A 17139-nucleotide genomic window follows, 5' to 3' on the forward strand; every position below is an offset into this window, starting at 1 on the left:
AGCAGTCCTGTCCCTACTCTTTGTTAAATAAGTTTCTGGCGATAGCCAGGAACAGTACAAAACTGATGCCTGAGAAATTGGATCTGTGTGCAGAATGTCTGGGAATGCTGGGAGACAGGGTGTGCACGTTGTTATAGGGAAATCCAGAGGGAAGACCAGCCCAGTCCTTCCACACTCCTTGGTGAGGCAGTGCCTGGCGAGCGCCCCTGGGCAGCGGCAGCAGAGCCTCTGACAATCACGGATATCTCACCATGGTACAAAACTGATGCCTGAGAAATTGGATCTGTGTGCAGAATGTCTGGGAATGCTGGGAGACAGGGTGTGCACGTTGTTATAGGGAAATCCAGAGGGAAGACCAGCCCAGTCCTTCCACACTCCTTGGTGAGGCAGTGCCTGGCGAGCGCCCCTGGGCAGCGGCAGCAGAGCCTCTGACAATCACGGATATCTCACCATGCGCTGTTTCAGCATAAGGCTCCCAAAAATTGCCAACGCCCTGATTTGCCTCATTGTTGTAATACAGTTTTGCCTCTTCGTTGCCAATTACAGCTCCTTGTTTGACTTGGCGAAGACAAAGTTTCTCAGGTAAGGGACCTGTTTCTCCGTGGCTTAGTTTGGGTGTTTGTGCTCACTTTCTCTCTCTGTCTCTCTCTTTTTTACCCTTCTGATCTGATTTAGGTGACTGCTTTACTTTAGCAGAGTATGGTGTTGGAAGATCCACAGACAAAAACCTGCTTCTCTTGGCTCACTGTTTTCCAGGGCATCCTTTGGTAGCTGTCTAGAGCAGCTTTTGCTTCACTAATTCTACCTGTTTTCATACTTTGGCACTACGTAGTATTTGCTTTTCCTGTTGGCTCCCAGAAGGACCTTATTCAGCCCTAATCCAGACTGCATTGCTGGACAGTGAATTTGGTGGGATGGCTTTGAATTTATGGCAAGTTCAGCAGCTGACTCCTAACACAAATACACTGCATACTGGAACACCAATGTCATGTAGACATGATATTGATATCTATTTTATATAAATGGTCAAGTAAATCCTACAGGAATGGGTGTGGAGGGAATTGCAGTGAAATGTCTCCAGCATCACTGGCAGGGAGCACTTCTCTTTGCATGAGCCCTGCAGACACCTGAGCCCTTCCCAGGACAGGTATGGCTCGTGGATGTGTTGCTGCTGTGTGTAGGAAGCACCACTCCCTAGCCTCCCCACCACTCTCATTTGGTCCCAGCTCTCCCAGTGAGCTCATCTGGCTTGGCTTGTCTGGGTTGGTTCTCAGCTGGGATTCTGGGCTGATGCTGTGGGGGCAGGCAGGAGGAGTGGGGCTAGGAACATCTGCGGCTCTTCTGGAGGTGACTTGAGTCCAGCTCAGCTCTAGCAGCTTGAGACCACACTTTGAGGACAGCTATGAATTTGGAGAGGTTGGAACTTGCCCAAGGGAAGCAGGAGGGAAGGAGAGAAGGAGGAGATGTAGAGAAATGAAGTGAGTTGTCCTTGATCCCAGAGCCCATCAGTGGCAGAGTTGGAACAAGAAGTGACTCTCCATATCCACTGCTTGAAGCCGTTTTCTTCTGCTGTAGTTTCAGAGAATGGAAATGCCTGTGTTTATACAACTTAAATAAAACACAACAAGGTATGAGCTGTGTGTGGTTGTCTGTGTGGCAGTTCTATTTCTGTACCTTGTATGTCACGTAGAATACACAGAGCAGCATTTTCATGGCTTTATCCTCTATTTGTCCTTGGGCTTTGTGAAAGGGGAGGAAAATGACAGTAAATGTCATTGAGCTTCTGCAGTTGTTTGCCAGCTGGACTCTAGAGCCTGAAATTCACTGAGCTGCTTTGACCATTTGTCTGGATTTAAAATGCTGGTCAGGAGAGCGGGGTCCTGTGTAAGCATGAGTGCCTGGCCGTGTGGGCCTGACTGCAGGGCACAAGCTTTGGGATGTGGAGAGCCCTCGGTTTTACACTTTGGTCTCTGGCACAGCATTTGAATTTAAAGTGTAATAGACTGGAGTGGAATCTGCCCTGCAAGACAGCACCTAGGACAAGACTGGAGGGGGGATGGTTTCTCATACTGTCCTGTTTCATTTGTTCTCTGCCCTTTAATCTCAAAGTTTTAAACATCATCTTAAAAATACAACAGAAATTCACCAAGGGATTTAAGATTTGCCTGAGCTACCTTACCAAATTTCTTTTTGTTTAGAGTGTCCATATAAAATCCTTCCTCCTATTGGGCAGTAAACAGTAACACAAGTTTATACATGAAGCACTATGATGGAAAGCACACGCTGCACACTTGGTTGAAACTGGCTAATGATTATGAGAGAGGGAGAGCTGATAGGCCATTTGCTACAACCTCTCTTTTTTAGCCTTGCAAAGGTTTGCGTATTTATCTGATATGAAATGGTTTTTTAAAGCCTCCTTAGTCGATAATTTCCTGAACACTTCCAGAGTGGTATGACATCCATGAAATTTCAGCAGCAACCGAGCTGCTATCTGCAGCCTGTTATCTTCAGAAGTGCTTTTTTCCCCATTTATCACTTCAGGAGCGATCCACAGCGTTCTGAAACAAGTGCGTCATGCAAAGGCTGAACGTGAGTGTGGAATCAGACTGCCACAACCATGCTGCTTTTCTGTACATAAAAGCTCAGCTGCAGATATTGTTCACCTTCCCTTTTCCTGTTCTACCCTCCAGCCATGTGCAGAGAAGAGAGAATGTTTAGGACAAAACCCCACCACTTCTGCCTTGATTTTTTTTTTGCTGGGTTTCAGCCCGGTCTTGTTGCAGGTGGCTCTTCTGCTGTTGGCAGATGTGTCCTCCTGTGATGACCTTGTACCTGCCTGTGCCTTTGAATCAGGGCAGCTGCAATGTTAGAGGCAAGTGCTGAAAATGTAGAGATTTTGCATTTTAATAGCTTCACTGCCTTCAGACACGAGTGCCTGGTGAGCGCTGTGTGCTGCCCTTGCATTACCTAAGGCAGAGGAGGAGAGAAAGAAGTGCCCTATGGCTCCAAAAGCTCAAGAGGTGATGTAGGGTAAAGGAGTGAGTTTCATTTCTTCTTAGACTTCCCTTCCTGATTCTGGAAGATCTTCATGCTCTGTTGCTGAAGCACAGGGCTCTGCTGGCAGAGGAGGGAGGCAGATGGCTGCCTCCATGGTGTGTGCCATGTCCTGAGCCCAGGATCTCCAAACCACTCCCGCAGTGCTCTGGGGACATTGCCAGGGGGCCTGCCCAGTGTGTGGCAAAGCTGGGCTGTACTGGTTGGCTGTTACTGCCAGTGTGAATGTTTCATGTGCCAAGTGCTGAGGAGAGGAGTGTGTGTGCCTCTGGGATTTGCCTAGTGGGGAGATAAGCAGTATTCAGGCTAGAATGGTGTAGGAAGTTAAATAACATTTTGGCAAAGTTCAAAATGAAATTGCTCTAAAGCACGGAGAGAGGCTCAGAGTCAAGAGCACTAGAAATGGGCTGAAGGGTGTTCAGTGTTAAGTGGAAAGTGTGTGTGATGTGTCTGCTTTTCTTTTGGTTGCATTCAGGAAATTGAACGTTTCCCAACATGCCCCAGAGACGCAACAAATGGACACCCAAGAGCAACAGGGCTTAAACTATTCTGATAATGGGAACTCTGGGAGCATTTTAGAAAAGTCTTTGGGAGGACACATCACAAGACTCAAAGATGTGGTGGAGAAGACATCAAGATGGAAAGGAAAGGAGGAGCAGAAGGAAACAATGAAACCAGTTACCAGGGTTACGGAAGCAAAGGAGAACATGGCTGTGAAACCATCACCCCAATTGGAGGGAATCAAGAAGACAACAGTGAGAACAACCCCTATGGTGCAGGGAAACAAGGGGAAAACAACAATGAGGCCAGCTCCACGGGTGGAAGAAGCTAAGGAAAAGACAACAGTGAAACCACTTCCCAGGGAGGATGGAGGCAAGAAGGCAACAGTGAAACCATCCTCTGGGGTGAAGGGAGCGCATGAGAACAACACATCCAAAGACCAAGCAAAACCCGAAGAGCCTCCTGTATCAATGAAAAGTGTAAAACCTACTCCTCAGGCTGCTGCAGTGACACAAAAGAGGAAACTGAGCGCTGCTAACTTCACATCTGAGCCGCGGTGGGATTTCGAGGACAAGTACCTGCTGGATAACTCATCCCCACCCTCGGTATGTGGGATGGTGTGGGTGGTCACCAAGAATGGTGCCTCCCCATTGACATCCTTGTCTGCTGGCCCCTGGGCATGTGTGCCCTTTGCAGTTGAGGATGATTTCAGAGCTGGTAGGTCACCCATTGGTATATGCAGATGCTGGTGGGACCCAAACAGGAAGACCTCTATAAACAACATCTGCATTCACATGAAGACTCAGGTTAATTAAATTTGAGCATCTCATAATTACTAGTGTCCAGGAACAGGGCCTTTAGGAAAGTAGTAAACTACAGCAAAGTTCTCAGCAAGCAGATGGGACAGGTTGTGGTGTCTCATACTGTCTCTGTCGCCCATCCTATGCTGGTAACTCTTTGTAAAGCTCACCCAGAGCAATTTTCCCTGGCACCCCTGTTTCTGGAAGGCTTGGAACTGGTGGGTCACCTTCTCACATGTTGTGTTTCACTCCCAAACCTGATCTGTAATTCTGCAGAGAGAGGGAGTCACTAGAAGCACTGTGCCCTCCTTAATTTCCTACTTTTCAGAGTTTTCCCTGGTTCCTCTGGTACTGATCCAGTCTAGCTCTGGAGGCACAAGAAGTACCGAGCCTTGGACAGTACCTGCTTGGGCAGGAAGGGAATGTCCCTGTTTCTGGACATGAAATGTACTGTGGTGAAATGATGCCACCATGAAACCGTTGACGATGTTGTCCTCAGTGTGCTCCTGTGGTGACAGGCAGAATGAGGGCTGTCTCCTCAGGCTGTGGCAGGGTTGTCATCCTCATCCACTGCAAAGAGCCCAGCTCAGCCATGGAGCACTTAGCAAGTCTTTGGCAACGCAGCCATTGCTGGGGATTTGAGCTGGGAATAAGGGTCCACTTGATCTTCTATTTTGTCTTTCAGGAGATGTTTGGGGAAGGTGTCTAAAAAAGTAGAGCCCAAATAGACTCAGCAGAAAATTCGGTGTAGTGGAGCTGTTTGCTTTCCACCTGCACACACAGCCTCACTCTCACCAGCTGCAGTGGGACTCCTCTTGTAGGATAAGCTGGCTTGGATTTCCTCCTCAGCTCCACATTTCACTGATTTATTTATGACATTGAACAAGTTTTGCAAATTTTTTCTTACCCTTAAAGAGAGTGGCAATGGTGATCTGATTTCATATGTTCCTCAGTGTTTCCTTGGGTGCACTCCTAGGACCTTGTGATGTGTGCTGCCAACAGGGACTGCTTATTATACCAGATATATATATTATTGTAGCGCATTCTTAATGCAAACAGCCTTATTTGATACATTTAGGTTAGACCTATTACAAATGTTAATTTGCATCAGTTAATGAGGCCCAAAGCCAATAAAACATTTAAGCGTGACAGGCCTGTTGTTCTGAAGAGGAAAGTCTCAGAGACTTGGAGTCATCCTGGCTCCCTTGTAGGTGACTTTTCGCCAGCTAGTTGTGGATGTAGTGCTAAAATTGTGCTTCATGTTCCTGGTGATGGGGATGCTGAGGGGGATGGATGAGGTACCACTGGAGTTTTTGTATTTCTGGTCCTGTCACACACAGGCACACAAGCACTGGCGCTCAGTCAGGTTTATCAGCTCTGCTCATCAGTCATTATTGTTTCCTTTTTGTTTTTCAAGACCTGCTCTGAATCAGTGAGGGCCAGGGCTGCCAAGTCTGACTGGCTGCGGGATCTTTTCCTGCCCAACATCACACTCTTCATAGACAAGAGATACTTCAGTGACAGTGAATGGAGCCGCCTGGAGCATTTTATACCCCCCTATGGCTTCATGGACCTGAATTATTCATGTGAGTCACTCAGGGCTTGTCAGGATGGGACTTTCAGACTCCTAACAGGAACCTTATGCTGAGTAGCTGGAGGTTTGCAGCATCTCCCCATCAAAGGCATCAGTCTAGGAGGATCTCATGGTGGAAACTCTGGTGGTTTCACTGTGTCCATCCCAAAGGCTCTTGATAACTCACCACTGTGTTTGCTTCACAGTGGTAAAGGAGGTCATATCCCTGCTGCCCCCAAATCCCCACCAGCAGCTGCTCCTGGCCAACCGTGACAGCAGTGTGCCCACATGTATCAGCTGTGCTGTCGTGGGGAATGGAGGAATACTGAATAACTCTGGGATGGGCCAAGAGATTGACTCCCATGACTACGTCTTCAGGTAAGGCAGGCTTCACTCTCAGAAGATGCACAGCTAGCTTATTGTGGCTAGCCCCTAATTGTGGCTGGACCACTTCATCTCTTCTAGTATTCCACTCATTCCCAAGTGCCAAAATGATGGACGGCAGGAGTTAACAAGTCCAAAAGTAATTGGAAAATTACTAAATATCCAAAGCCTGTGTTCACAAATGAGCCATAAAGAGCCATCTCCACAGCAGGGGCTCTCCTGCAGATCAAGGTGGCAATCAGAATGGGCCTAGTCTTCCCTTCCTCCAGGCTAACACTGTCTTTTCCTATTAGGAATGTACGTGTGAGGGGTTTCAGTGGTCACCTAACTCTGCTCTTCTGATTTCCTTGGCCAGGGTGAGCGGAGCTGTAATCAAGGGTTATGAAAAAGATGTGGGAACAAAAACCTCCTTTTATGGATTCACAGCCTACTCCCTGGTTTCCTCTCTTCAGATCTTGGGACGCAGAGGGTTCAGCAACATCCCACAGGAACAAGTAAGTGAGGTCCCTGCTGTGTGCATGCACAGCTTTGACACGATGCTGTTTGACTGTGACCTTCAGTTCTGCTTTTGCCATGAGGAGCAAAGGGGCCGATCCAGCCCTTTAGCATTACCCTCAGTGAGGGAACCTGCACTGCCTTGGCTCAGAGTGAGTGTTTGCAGTGGCAGCTTGTGTCAGTGCCACCCCAGCCTTGTGGCATGTAGAAGGAGCTGCACATCAGATGTTATCTCCATTCTGCTGCTGTGGGCCATTTGAGAGCTGCAGACTGAAGATGTGTGTCTGAGAAACTCAGCGAGCCAAGATGCCTGCTTGCATTTTTTAACAAGTGCTGTTCACTAATGCTCACTTGTTTTCTTAGCATGTCAGATACATTCACTTTCTGGAGGGAGCGAGAGACTATGAGTGGCTGGATGCTCTTCTGTTCAACAAGGACATGAGGAAAGGATTCTTGAACCTCAGCGGGTAAAACCAACTATAGTCCCCTCTACTCCTCCAGTGAGGAACTCTCTGTTGTGCTCTTTTCCTGTCCACAGTGCTTAGCCTTGAGGAGCACCAGGCCAGGGTAAAGGCAGGGTAAAGCCTCCCTCCCCTGACAGACTTGCATGCAATCTCTCATTTCCTCCGCAGCTCTGGGCACTGCTGTAGTCAATACACCTCCTTCCCAGAGGTAGCTGATTTCAATGATGTGTGGCCAGAGCTTAGAGAAAGCTTTGTGGCTTTTGGGGATGAAGACATGCTGCTGGCTGGTCTGGTGTTGCCTGCTCATGGATGAAGGCCTGGTTTCACCAATTTTAACCTATACAAACACATGCTTTTGATATTCCTGTCTCCTATTGTTGCCTCTCCTCCCTGATCTCTTCCTCTGCAATGCACACAGGCTATGGAGGCTCTGTCATGATGTGGGAAATGTTGCAGAATATCTTCACAGTGTTTGTGGTTCTTCTCTTAGCACCAAGTACACCAAGTGCATCAGGGCTGATCCTTTCCAGCTGTGATGAGGTGTAGGAGCTTGTCCTGAGTCTCCCCATTCCTGTCCTTAGGCAGAAGCCCCGGCAGAAATTCGATAAAGATTTCACAATGGACAAATACCTGGTGGTTCACCCTGATTTCCTCAGATACATGAAAAACAGGTGAGCTGAGGGTTTTGTGCTCTAATGGGCTTGTTTTTCCTGGCCAGCACCATCTCTCTCTGTCTCTGGCCTCTCCTCCCAGCTTCCTCCCTTGTAACCACAGTTCAGCCACACCAGCAGCCTGGGGATAGGCGTCAGCAGCATGTTCTCAGCTGAAACTCTCTGTGGTGCTGCAGTGGGATGCTAGTGGTGGGTAAACATCCAGAATCTGTGAGCTGGAGAAGCAACTGCCATCAGACAGTTTGGTTTTCTGCATCCAAAAGAGAGCCAGGGCCAGTTGCAACTTTAGGTGTAGGAAGAATGTTGCTGAAGTGCCAGAATAGTCGATCTCTAGTTCAGGACCAGCCTTTCATGTTCCCCATTAGCCTTGGAGGAAGGCTCTGTAACAGACCTTCTCTCCAGAGATTGCTTCTAGACTCAGGAAGTTGGTTGTGCCGTCAAGTGCAACAATGGGCCCTTCTTCAGCATCCCCTTTGCCTAGCCTGGCTGCTGCTCTTCCGTGCCTCTCCAACCCTTTTCACAAGCCTGATAGCCACGGTCACCACGAGATCTGCCCATCGTGGGCCACACATGACCAAGAGATGGAGGAACAAGAGCTCCTGTTGTGTCCTGCTTTGGCTGCCTTTACCCTTCAGTCTCCTTGAGAGCTGCTGCCTTCCCTGGAGCCAGATGGCCGGCGCTCCCTGCCCGCTCTGCCGTCCCCCCTCTGACTTGGGTCCTTTCCAAGGCCAAGAGGACTCCATGCTATTTTTTCCCAGTGTTTACTCCTACTTTCTTATCAACTCCTGGCATAACACAGTGCAGCTCCTGGCAGGTTTTGTGATGCTCCTCTGCACCTTCCCTATGTCTCGTTTCACTCCTAGATGTGGATGGGGGAGCAGGATATACCAGGGAGCTTCAAAGCCACCTCTGCACTGCAAAGCAAAGGACAGAATTAACAGTAGTGGGCTTTAACCTCCGAGATCCTTTAATCCATCCCCTCTTTATCCCCACTGCCTCAAGACCTGCCACTTCCACAAAGCTGGGGCAGAGCTGGGCTTAGGTCGCAGTGCAGGTGGTGGAGAGTTCTGGGCATACTCGTGGCTTCTCTGAAATGCCTCATATGGCCCCAAGCTGCTGCAAGGAAGGAAGTTGTCACATGGGCCACAGGGGGATAAGGTGTGCCCTGCTTGAAACACCACAGCCAGCAACTCCTCAGTGCTTTCTTCTCTCCTGCTGCAGGTTTTTAAAGTCTAAAAATTTGGAAAAGCACTACTGGAGGCTGTACAGACCCACAACAGGGGCCTTCCTGCTGCTGACTGCCCTCCACCTCTGTGACCGGGTAAGGGCAGGGTGATTCTTGCACCCAGAGCTGTCTGGAAGTGGGAACGTGGGACAGAGGAGAGCAGGGGTGGCTGCTATCTGCCTCGAGAGTATATGGGCTTCTGTCAGCTGTGGAGGAGCAGACTGAAGATGAGAAACAGCCCCAAAGTAGCTCCCACAGGGGTGGTGAAGCCTGCTGTGACCTAGAGCATGTGATCTCCCAGGAAGGCAGTGAGGGGACAGCAGCATCTCTGGAGCCAGTTCTCACAGTCTGGTCCTTCTGGACCCCCACACAGCGCCACCAGAGAAGCCCCAACTGGCATCTCTGTCCTGTGCTCACTCCCTGTTTGGGAGCTGTGTCCTGTATTTCACCTGTTCCCTCTATCCCTGGTACCCCTGCGTCTTTCCCAGGTCAGTGCCTATGGCTACATCACGGAGGGGCACGAGAAGTACTCGGATCACTACTATGACAGGGAGTGGAAGCGTCTGATTTTCTACATTAACCATGACTTCAGCCTGGAGAAGCAGGTGTGGAAAAGGCTTCATGATGAGAATATCATGAAGCTTTACCAGAGATCCTGACTGTGTGGCAAGGGCCATTGCCTGGGAAATCTCAACAACACCTCACTGGGAACAGAAGAGAACCCCCAGAGCCAAGGTTAGCTCTGGACTGCCAGGTACATTTCATCCCCACAAAGACATTTCCCTCCTTCAGCACCTCTGTTATTTCACAACACTTCAACAGATGTCTGAATGCTGCAGATCTGAAGACCAACAAGAAAATGCAGCGTGCCAACAAAGTCCCATCTGACTCTTGCTGATTGTTGTAGTCATGGGTATTAGGAGAGCAGAATCCAGGATGGATATGGTCCAGTGTCCTTTGTTTAATCCAGGTTTTCTCTCTTTGCAAGGAGATGCTCCTCAGGCTGGAGCTACTTTTCTGGGTGGATTCTCTCCATTAGCAATGCCCATTTTGGATGTGGGTATTGTCTAAACAAACTCCCTGAGGAGCTGGAAAGGATGGAGGTGGACACAGAGCCTGTCTCAGGTTGATTTAATTTCTGTGGGGGCTGCTCTCCCTCTGCTCCCTGCAGATAAAAAGGATGGACTGGACACTTCCAGGTGACTAATCTGAGAGAGAATGAGTTTCACTTCTGCTTCCCGGTGTGGCCTTGTTACGACACTTCTGAAGGAGCACTGCCATCAACTCAAGGGCAGGTAGCTGCTCTCCATGGTGCAGCAGACCTTCTGTACCTGGTGCCTCTTGCCCCAGGGCTCCCCTGGCTGCACAAAATGTGAATTTTGTGGCATGGACCTGATGTGCCAAGTCCTTGCGTAGCTGAACTTCGTCATGCTTGGCTCTCAGCTGTGCCCAGAGCACTGTGTTTGTCCTATTGCCAGGAGAGGTGGGAGCTCTCCAAGTCCGGGGACGGATGCTATCTGTCCTTGCTGCTGGCTGAAGTGCCTGTCCCCCACGGGGCTGAGGGGGGTCCAGTTGCAGCCAGCAAACCTGGGGTGTGTTGGCCTCCTGGAAGGGGTTTTGTAAATGAAATAAATGGCACTGCTTTGGCCAAGCTGATCTTTCATGCAGCCCTGTGGGTTGTGGTTATTTAGTGCACCCAGAACTGATGCTTTAAAGGCTGAGATACAGCAGATGACAAAGCCAGGAAAGGGCAGGACTGAGGGGTAATGAGATTACCTCCACCTGGAGAAGCTCTGCAGCTTGTGTGGACACACCTGAGCATCTCCCACCTATTCACCTTGCTGTTGCAGGACAGGGATCACCACTGGCCAAACAGCTCCCTGAGGAAGTGGGTGAGCACCTGGCGAGTTTGTCCTTGTCCCAGCAACTGCTCTCCAAGTATATCAGATGCTCAAGGCAATGAAGGGCTGGATGTTTCCCCCATGACACTACACAGGCAAAAAGCCACCTCCAGTGTCCCAGCAGGTCCAGTGCATCTCCCTGGGATTAACCAGCTGCACACTCACTGGACCTGCTTTGGTTGTGTTTTTCTATTTCGGCAGCATTTTTGTTGGGGGCAGCAGCATCTCCAGGGGCTCTGTGGGCTCCCAGGAAGGCATTTCAGCAGGGACTGTCAGCAGGGTTCGTCAGGCTTGATTTCCTTTGTCCCTTTTTCCTTGTGCTGCAGAGAGGCTGGGCAATTTCTCATGTCTCACTGAGCTTGTTTGTGAAGGACAACCCCCCACACTGAGAATCTAAATGCAGAATTCAGCTTCTCTGGAGAGGGTCTAGCCTGTGCCTGGCTGCTCTGCCCATACGAGCCCGCCATGTCGGTGGGAGCAGGGAGTTGTCCGAAATGCACTGTGCCTCTGTGGGGAATGATGGAGCCCTGACGGGCTTTGGAGCACACCAGAAATCTTTCCTGAGCAGCAAACAGGGAAGCTTGAGTGAGGCTGGTCACCATCCAGAGCTGCCTGAGGAGAAACTCCTGCACCCAGGAGCTCTGGTTCTGCTGGGCGTCTCAGCCCCTCGTGGTGGCTGTGCACCCTGTCCCCAGGTGTCCCTGGGGGTGTCCCCTGTCCCCAGGCCCTCGAGGCTCTCTCTGATGGGCTGTGAGTGGACAATGAGGCAGTTTTGTTCCTTGCCTGTCCCTCAGGCTGTACCACATTGCTGTGGGTTGCTTAGTGACCAGCTCCACCGGGTATTCTTCCTGCCTGAATAGAGCTTTTCTCTTCCCGAGAAGTTGGAAGAAGTTTCTCTTAGACCTTTCCCTTCCCCCTCCTCCTCTTTTGTTTCCCTATCCTTTGGGAAGCAGGAAGGGGCTGAGTCCCACTGAGCAAGGATTCCCCAGTGGGTGAGGAGGCTTTGGGGATGGGCTGACAGCTCCCAGCCCACGCTTTTCCCCAGTGCTGAGGCTTCCCAGAGTCAAGGGAAAGAAACTTCCCAGGAGGCTCTCCCCAGAGCCTGTTCCCTCCAGGCTTTTCTCTCAACACAGCTGACAAAGTTTGATGTTATCAGGGATAATCTTGGTTGGAGAAGGGCCTTTGCTGTGGTCTGGAGTTTCCCAGCAAGCTAAAAGCCACATCCTTTCTGATCCCAGGAAAGCGACTCTGACCTGATGGTCCCCCTCACCTCCTCACTTTGCTTCTGCCCCCCCTGCACCAAGGCATCCCATCCCACTGGGGGCTGGCAGAGGTGTGGCACACACTGGGACCCATCCCCTGGAGCACAAGTCCAGCTGTGCCTCACCAGGGCCACCTGATCTCGTGGCATCGGGTCTGGAGTGGCCACAGGAAGTTTAGCGGGGTTGGAGGTGGCATTTCCCGGCCAGCTTCCAGCCTGGCAAAAACTAATGGAACGAAGCCTGTGGAGAGCAGCTACAGCTGGAACATGCTTGGCAAGAGCCAGTACTCAGGACTGGGCAAGCTCCCAGCAGGGTCAGTGTCCCAGGGTGAAAGCAGCGCTGCCGGGCTGTGCCGCAGTAGCCCCAGCCTGCTCAGTGCCGCTGGGCAGAGCCAGTGCCATGGTGCAGGGCCACCCCAAAATCCAGGTCTCTATGGCTGGCACGACATCAAGATTGTCCCTGTGCCACCAGGTGGCAGCTCCTGTTCAGGGATCTGTCATTGTGCCGGGTCTGGCGCATCCTGATCTGCCAACGTGTCCCGCTGCTGGGCACAGCCCTGCAGGTGCCGGCAATTTATGGCCTGGGGGCTCCCTGGGGTGTGTAGGGACACATGGAGCAGAGGTTTGGTACCTTGCAGTCACAAGGTGTGTGCAAAGGTGTGGCCTCTGCTCCTGCAGCATGGCACAGAGCTGAAGGCAGCACAAGCAGAGGGACTGATGGTGGGATCAGGTCTGACATCCTGAGGGATGCTCAGACACAGCAACTCCTCCTCCTGCACAGACACAATACCCAGTGCCAGCCAGGAGCTCTGGGGGCTGGAGGATTTCAACGAAGACGTTTATTTGCGGGATAAATCCACCACTGTGCTTCAGCATGTCCAGAAGTTGCTGTTTTGTCAGCCCAGCTTTTTTCAAAAGCTCTTGGCAAGTACCATGAACTGTTGTTACAGCTGTGCCAGATATCTTCTGGAGTTCCCCAAGAGTTAACAGCCTTTAAATATTCCCCACCAGGTTGCAGAAACCAAAACCACTTGCCACCCAGAAACTCTCATGGTGTCAACTTTCTGGCAGGGCTTCAAATTTTTTGCTTCATTTCCACTTCTTCCCTCTTTCAGTGTGACTGCTCACCTGTACAGCAGAAGCAGAGACCACCCTGTCCTGCTGTGTGTTCACACAGCTCCTCGACTAGGGATGAAGCAGGAGGAAGCAGACATGGACCTGCTGGGGGACAGGGATGCATCTTGGGTACAAGCGAGTGGTGCAGAGCCCATCTCTACCCTGCTCCTGGTCAGTCCAGCCCTGCTCTCTGGATCCTGTTTGGGTTTGGCCTTACCAGAAGCAGGGACAAGGTGGGCTCTGCACCATGTCCTGGGGTTCAAGGTACCTTCTAGAGGTGGCAGCCAACCCCAAACCCAGCCAGGTGCTGGAGGGAGATACTGTGTGTACCACACACGGCTCCAAGGCAGCCTTGTGTCATGGTGGCACATCCATATTGTCACTCCTGTCTCTTTCCTTCCCAGGCAAGAAACTGAGGCACAGAGCAGCCAGAGCTGGATAACAGCACCCAGCTTCCCAGCATGGAGGTGCTCCCTCTGGATATGTTACTCTCGAGCTTCTGTGGCTGGCTGGATGCTGTGGGAGTGTGGCAGAGGTATGTGCCTGCTCCAGGTCAGCACAAAAAGCTCTGTGCTGGGGACTTAGCAGGTGCTGTTTATGTTCCTCAGTTGCTGAGAGGTTTGGAGCAGGCCTTGGGGGCAGAGGGTGAGAGGTTCTCCGCTGTGTGGACCTTCTCTCTTTCCTGGGGATGTGGTAGCAGGTAAATCCAGTTGGACCAGAAAAACTATTGATAATAGGGGAGGGAGAACAAGATAAAGGAGCAGCCCATGGCTTTGTTGTGCAAAAAGCACCAGCTGAGCTGCCAGGAGCCCTCAGCTCCAGGGGCTGGAGCAGGGACCTGCAAGTAAACAGCTCCAGGGGGTGCAGCAGGGCTCCTCTGCAAGGCTGAGCAACAGGACCTTGGGTGCTGCAGGGCTTTCCCAGCTTGGCCTGGTCAGCCCTTGGGCTGGTAAATTCTGGGAAGACACTTTCTGAGTCCTGGGGATGTGCCAAGACTCCCTCCATCCCCCCCATGGCAGCCATGCAGTGTCAGATAGGACCACACAGGTGGGTGGACAAGGGGCTGGGTCACCCACCCACACTCAAACATGGTGTCCCCTCCCCCCAGCTTTGGGGACAGAGCCTGGCCTGACCCCAGGGACATGTGGCTTTGAGCAGACCTCTGGGACTGGGGGATCAGCCCACATCTGCTCTGCTTGGTCCAGAGCTGGCAAGAAGGGGGAAGGCAGCAGTTTGCATTGTCACCCTAATTTCTCAGAGGTGTTTCCTAGCTCTGCACCCCTTCAGGGCATAGCTCAGCGCCTCCCAGGTTGCCTCATGCCCGTGGAGAGGGGATGGCCTTTGAACTGTGTGTTTGGCTTATCTGGGCCCTGGTCAGCGGTCCATGGGCCAAGGGCTCTGCCATGTGCAGGCACCTGCGATAAGAGCTGGGCTGGACCAGCAGGGCCATGGGGAGCAAGCCAACATGAGCCAGCCTAAGCCACGTCCTGCCACTGCTCCTGAGGTCCCGACCTGCCACCTCAGCCTATGGCTTCTCCCAGCAACCTTCCTGCTTTGGGGAGAATCAGGAGGGGACTACAGGGTGTGTTTCCCTGATGGGCCACATCCTGCCACGCTGGCACAGAGATCACAGAGTCACAGAACCAATTTGGTTGAAAAAGGCTTCTGAGATCATGGATTCCAATCTTTGAACACCCCCTTGTCAACTAGACCATGGCACTGAGTGCCACATCCAGTCTTTCCTTAAACACTTTCAGGGACAGTGACTCCACCACCTTCCTGGGCAGCCCGTTCCAATGCCTGACAACCCTTTCTGTGAACAAATTCCTCCTAATGTCCAACCTAGACCTCCCCTAGCACAGGACCATGTCCTCTCATCCTATCACTGGTTGCCAGGGAGAAGAGGCCAGCCCTCACCTGGCTACACCCTCCTGTCAGGAGGAGGTAGAGAGTGGTAAGGCCTCCTCTTCTCCAGGCCTATTAACTCCAGCTCCCTCAGCCTCTCCTCATAGGATTTGTGTCCACACCCTTCACCACCTTCGTTGTCCTTCTCTGAGCAGTTTTGCTGCACCCCTGAGCCCCTTCTCCCACCTGCAGCATGGGGGTGTGGGCAGAAGGGCAGAGCACTGCCCTGAGCGTCTCAGGTCCCGCAGCCAAGCGCAGCCACCACCTTGCTGTCACCCCCATCTCCAGGCATCCTCCGTGTGGTCACTTCTCCTGACTTAGGTTGTAGCAACACCCACAAATCCAAGCATGGAGTGTCAGGGAGCATCCTCAGCGGGCGCTTGTCCCGACCCCTTTTCCCCGGGCAGGGAGCCTGGCGAGAGGAGCTGCGGCCAAGCTGCTCCTGCTGCCCTCCCCGCCCCACCGGGCAGGGGCCGTGCCTCAGCCTCCCGGGACATCTGCTGATGAATTTTTCATGCTGCCACGGCCGTGCCTCCGCAGGCAGCCATATGGCCCCGCGCTCTCTGGGGGTGACACAACCACCTGCTCCGGCGGCCAGGCTCTGCGTTTCGGGGACCTGCTCTATGAGCAGATTTTTGGCACTTTCTTAAATGTACCTCTGACCTATACTGAATGAATTCGGATATATAAATCCTCCAGGAGGTTTTTGGAGATCTCATTCTCCCACCTGCACAGTTCATCATGGCAAAGACCATGAGATTTTCCTCCACCAACCTGTGGCTGGCAGCCAGCTGGTGCAAAATGTGTTTATTTTCCTCTTGTGCTCTCTAGCCATGGGGAGGGATTGGGTTCTGTTTCCAAGAAGCAATCACTGGAATAAAAAGCCCAGGCTAAAAATGATACTTGCTGGTTTCCATTGTAATTTCTTTTATGTTCTTTTCCTAATCTTTATTTGGCAACTACCATCCTAAAAGGTTTTTCACACTTATTTAACTTCTAAATTAAGCACCACTTAATTTTGGGGCATAGTCCAAAATGCATTGTAGCACAAAACAAGTGGAGCAGATGAAGAACTGTGCATCTCATTTTCACCCCGCTGAAAATAAAACCAACAGTAGAAAACCATATATCATGGAAACAGAGAGATGTGAAGAAACCAGCTCCTCCAGCCCCTGAAGCTGCCACTCCACCAGCATTTGCATGATTGGGCCATAAATGTTTCCAAATGGCAAATTCCTGACTTTCCCCAGTCACTTCCTCTGGACCATTGGTCATCCATCTGCAGCCAAGCCTTGCTATGTCCCTTGTGACTTACTTGAGCAGTTGGTAATAATTAGCTGTGGTTAACGAAGGGCCAGAGTCAAGAGCACGTGAGCCAAGGCACCGGATCGCAGGGAGCACATCCAGCGGGTCAGAGCCAACAAGGCAGACCCTGAGTCACATCGGGTCAGGACAGCTCCAGGCTGGGGGACCTCTGAGCAGGACCCCAGACTCTTAACCATGCTCTGCTGGCTCTGAGTCTTCCAGAAAATGCCTGTACCCCTGAGGGCTGGGAGCAGCTTTTAGTGACAGAGGCAAAAAGCATCAAATCCCTGCATCGATGCACCCCCATTTCTCTGAGCTGCCTTTTGCTCTGGGGTACGTGTGACCCCCTCTTCCTGCTCGTCCTTTCTCAGCTTTAGCTGCAGCTGGGCATTAAGCTTGATTTCCTCCCTGTGTGTCCAAATGGTGATGATCTGTCCTGTCCTTCCAGCTCCTTGCCTGCTCTTTCCTTCCCTGAGACAGCCCA

The 17139-nt window shown here is 51.5% G+C and overlaps 1 protein-coding gene across 3 annotated transcripts in view; it reads left to right on the forward strand.

Annotated features, from left to right (window-relative positions):
- ST6GALNAC1 (ST6 N-acetylgalactosaminide alpha-2,6-sialyltransferase 1) overlaps positions 1–10834 on the forward strand; it is a 19417-nt gene extending 8583 nt beyond the window's left edge. The window contains exons 1-10 of one of the 3 annotated variants that reach the window (XM_017743268.1): positions 7–254; positions 455–582; positions 3530–4160; positions 5773–5941; positions 6135–6306; positions 6668–6806; positions 7171–7274; positions 7853–7942; positions 9164–9263; positions 9656–10834. In XM_017743268.1, coding sequence (XP_017598757.1) covers positions 252–254; positions 455–582; positions 3530–4160; positions 5773–5941; positions 6135–6306; positions 6668–6806; positions 7171–7274; positions 7853–7942; positions 9164–9263; positions 9656–9826 — 1707 coding nt within the window. In that variant the 5' untranslated portion in view covers positions 7–251 and the 3' untranslated portion in view covers positions 9827–10834. The other 2 variants (XM_008640620.2, XM_017743269.1) reach the window with 2 other exon arrangements.
- Positions 10835–17139: the final 6305 nt, after the last annotated feature.

Source organism: Corvus brachyrhynchos, unplaced genomic scaffold (assembly GCF_000691975.1).
Source record: "Corvus brachyrhynchos isolate BGI_N302 unplaced genomic scaffold, ASM69197v1 scaffold148, whole genome shotgun sequence".
NCBI lineage: Eukaryota > Metazoa > Chordata > Aves > Passeriformes > Corvidae > Corvus > Corvus brachyrhynchos.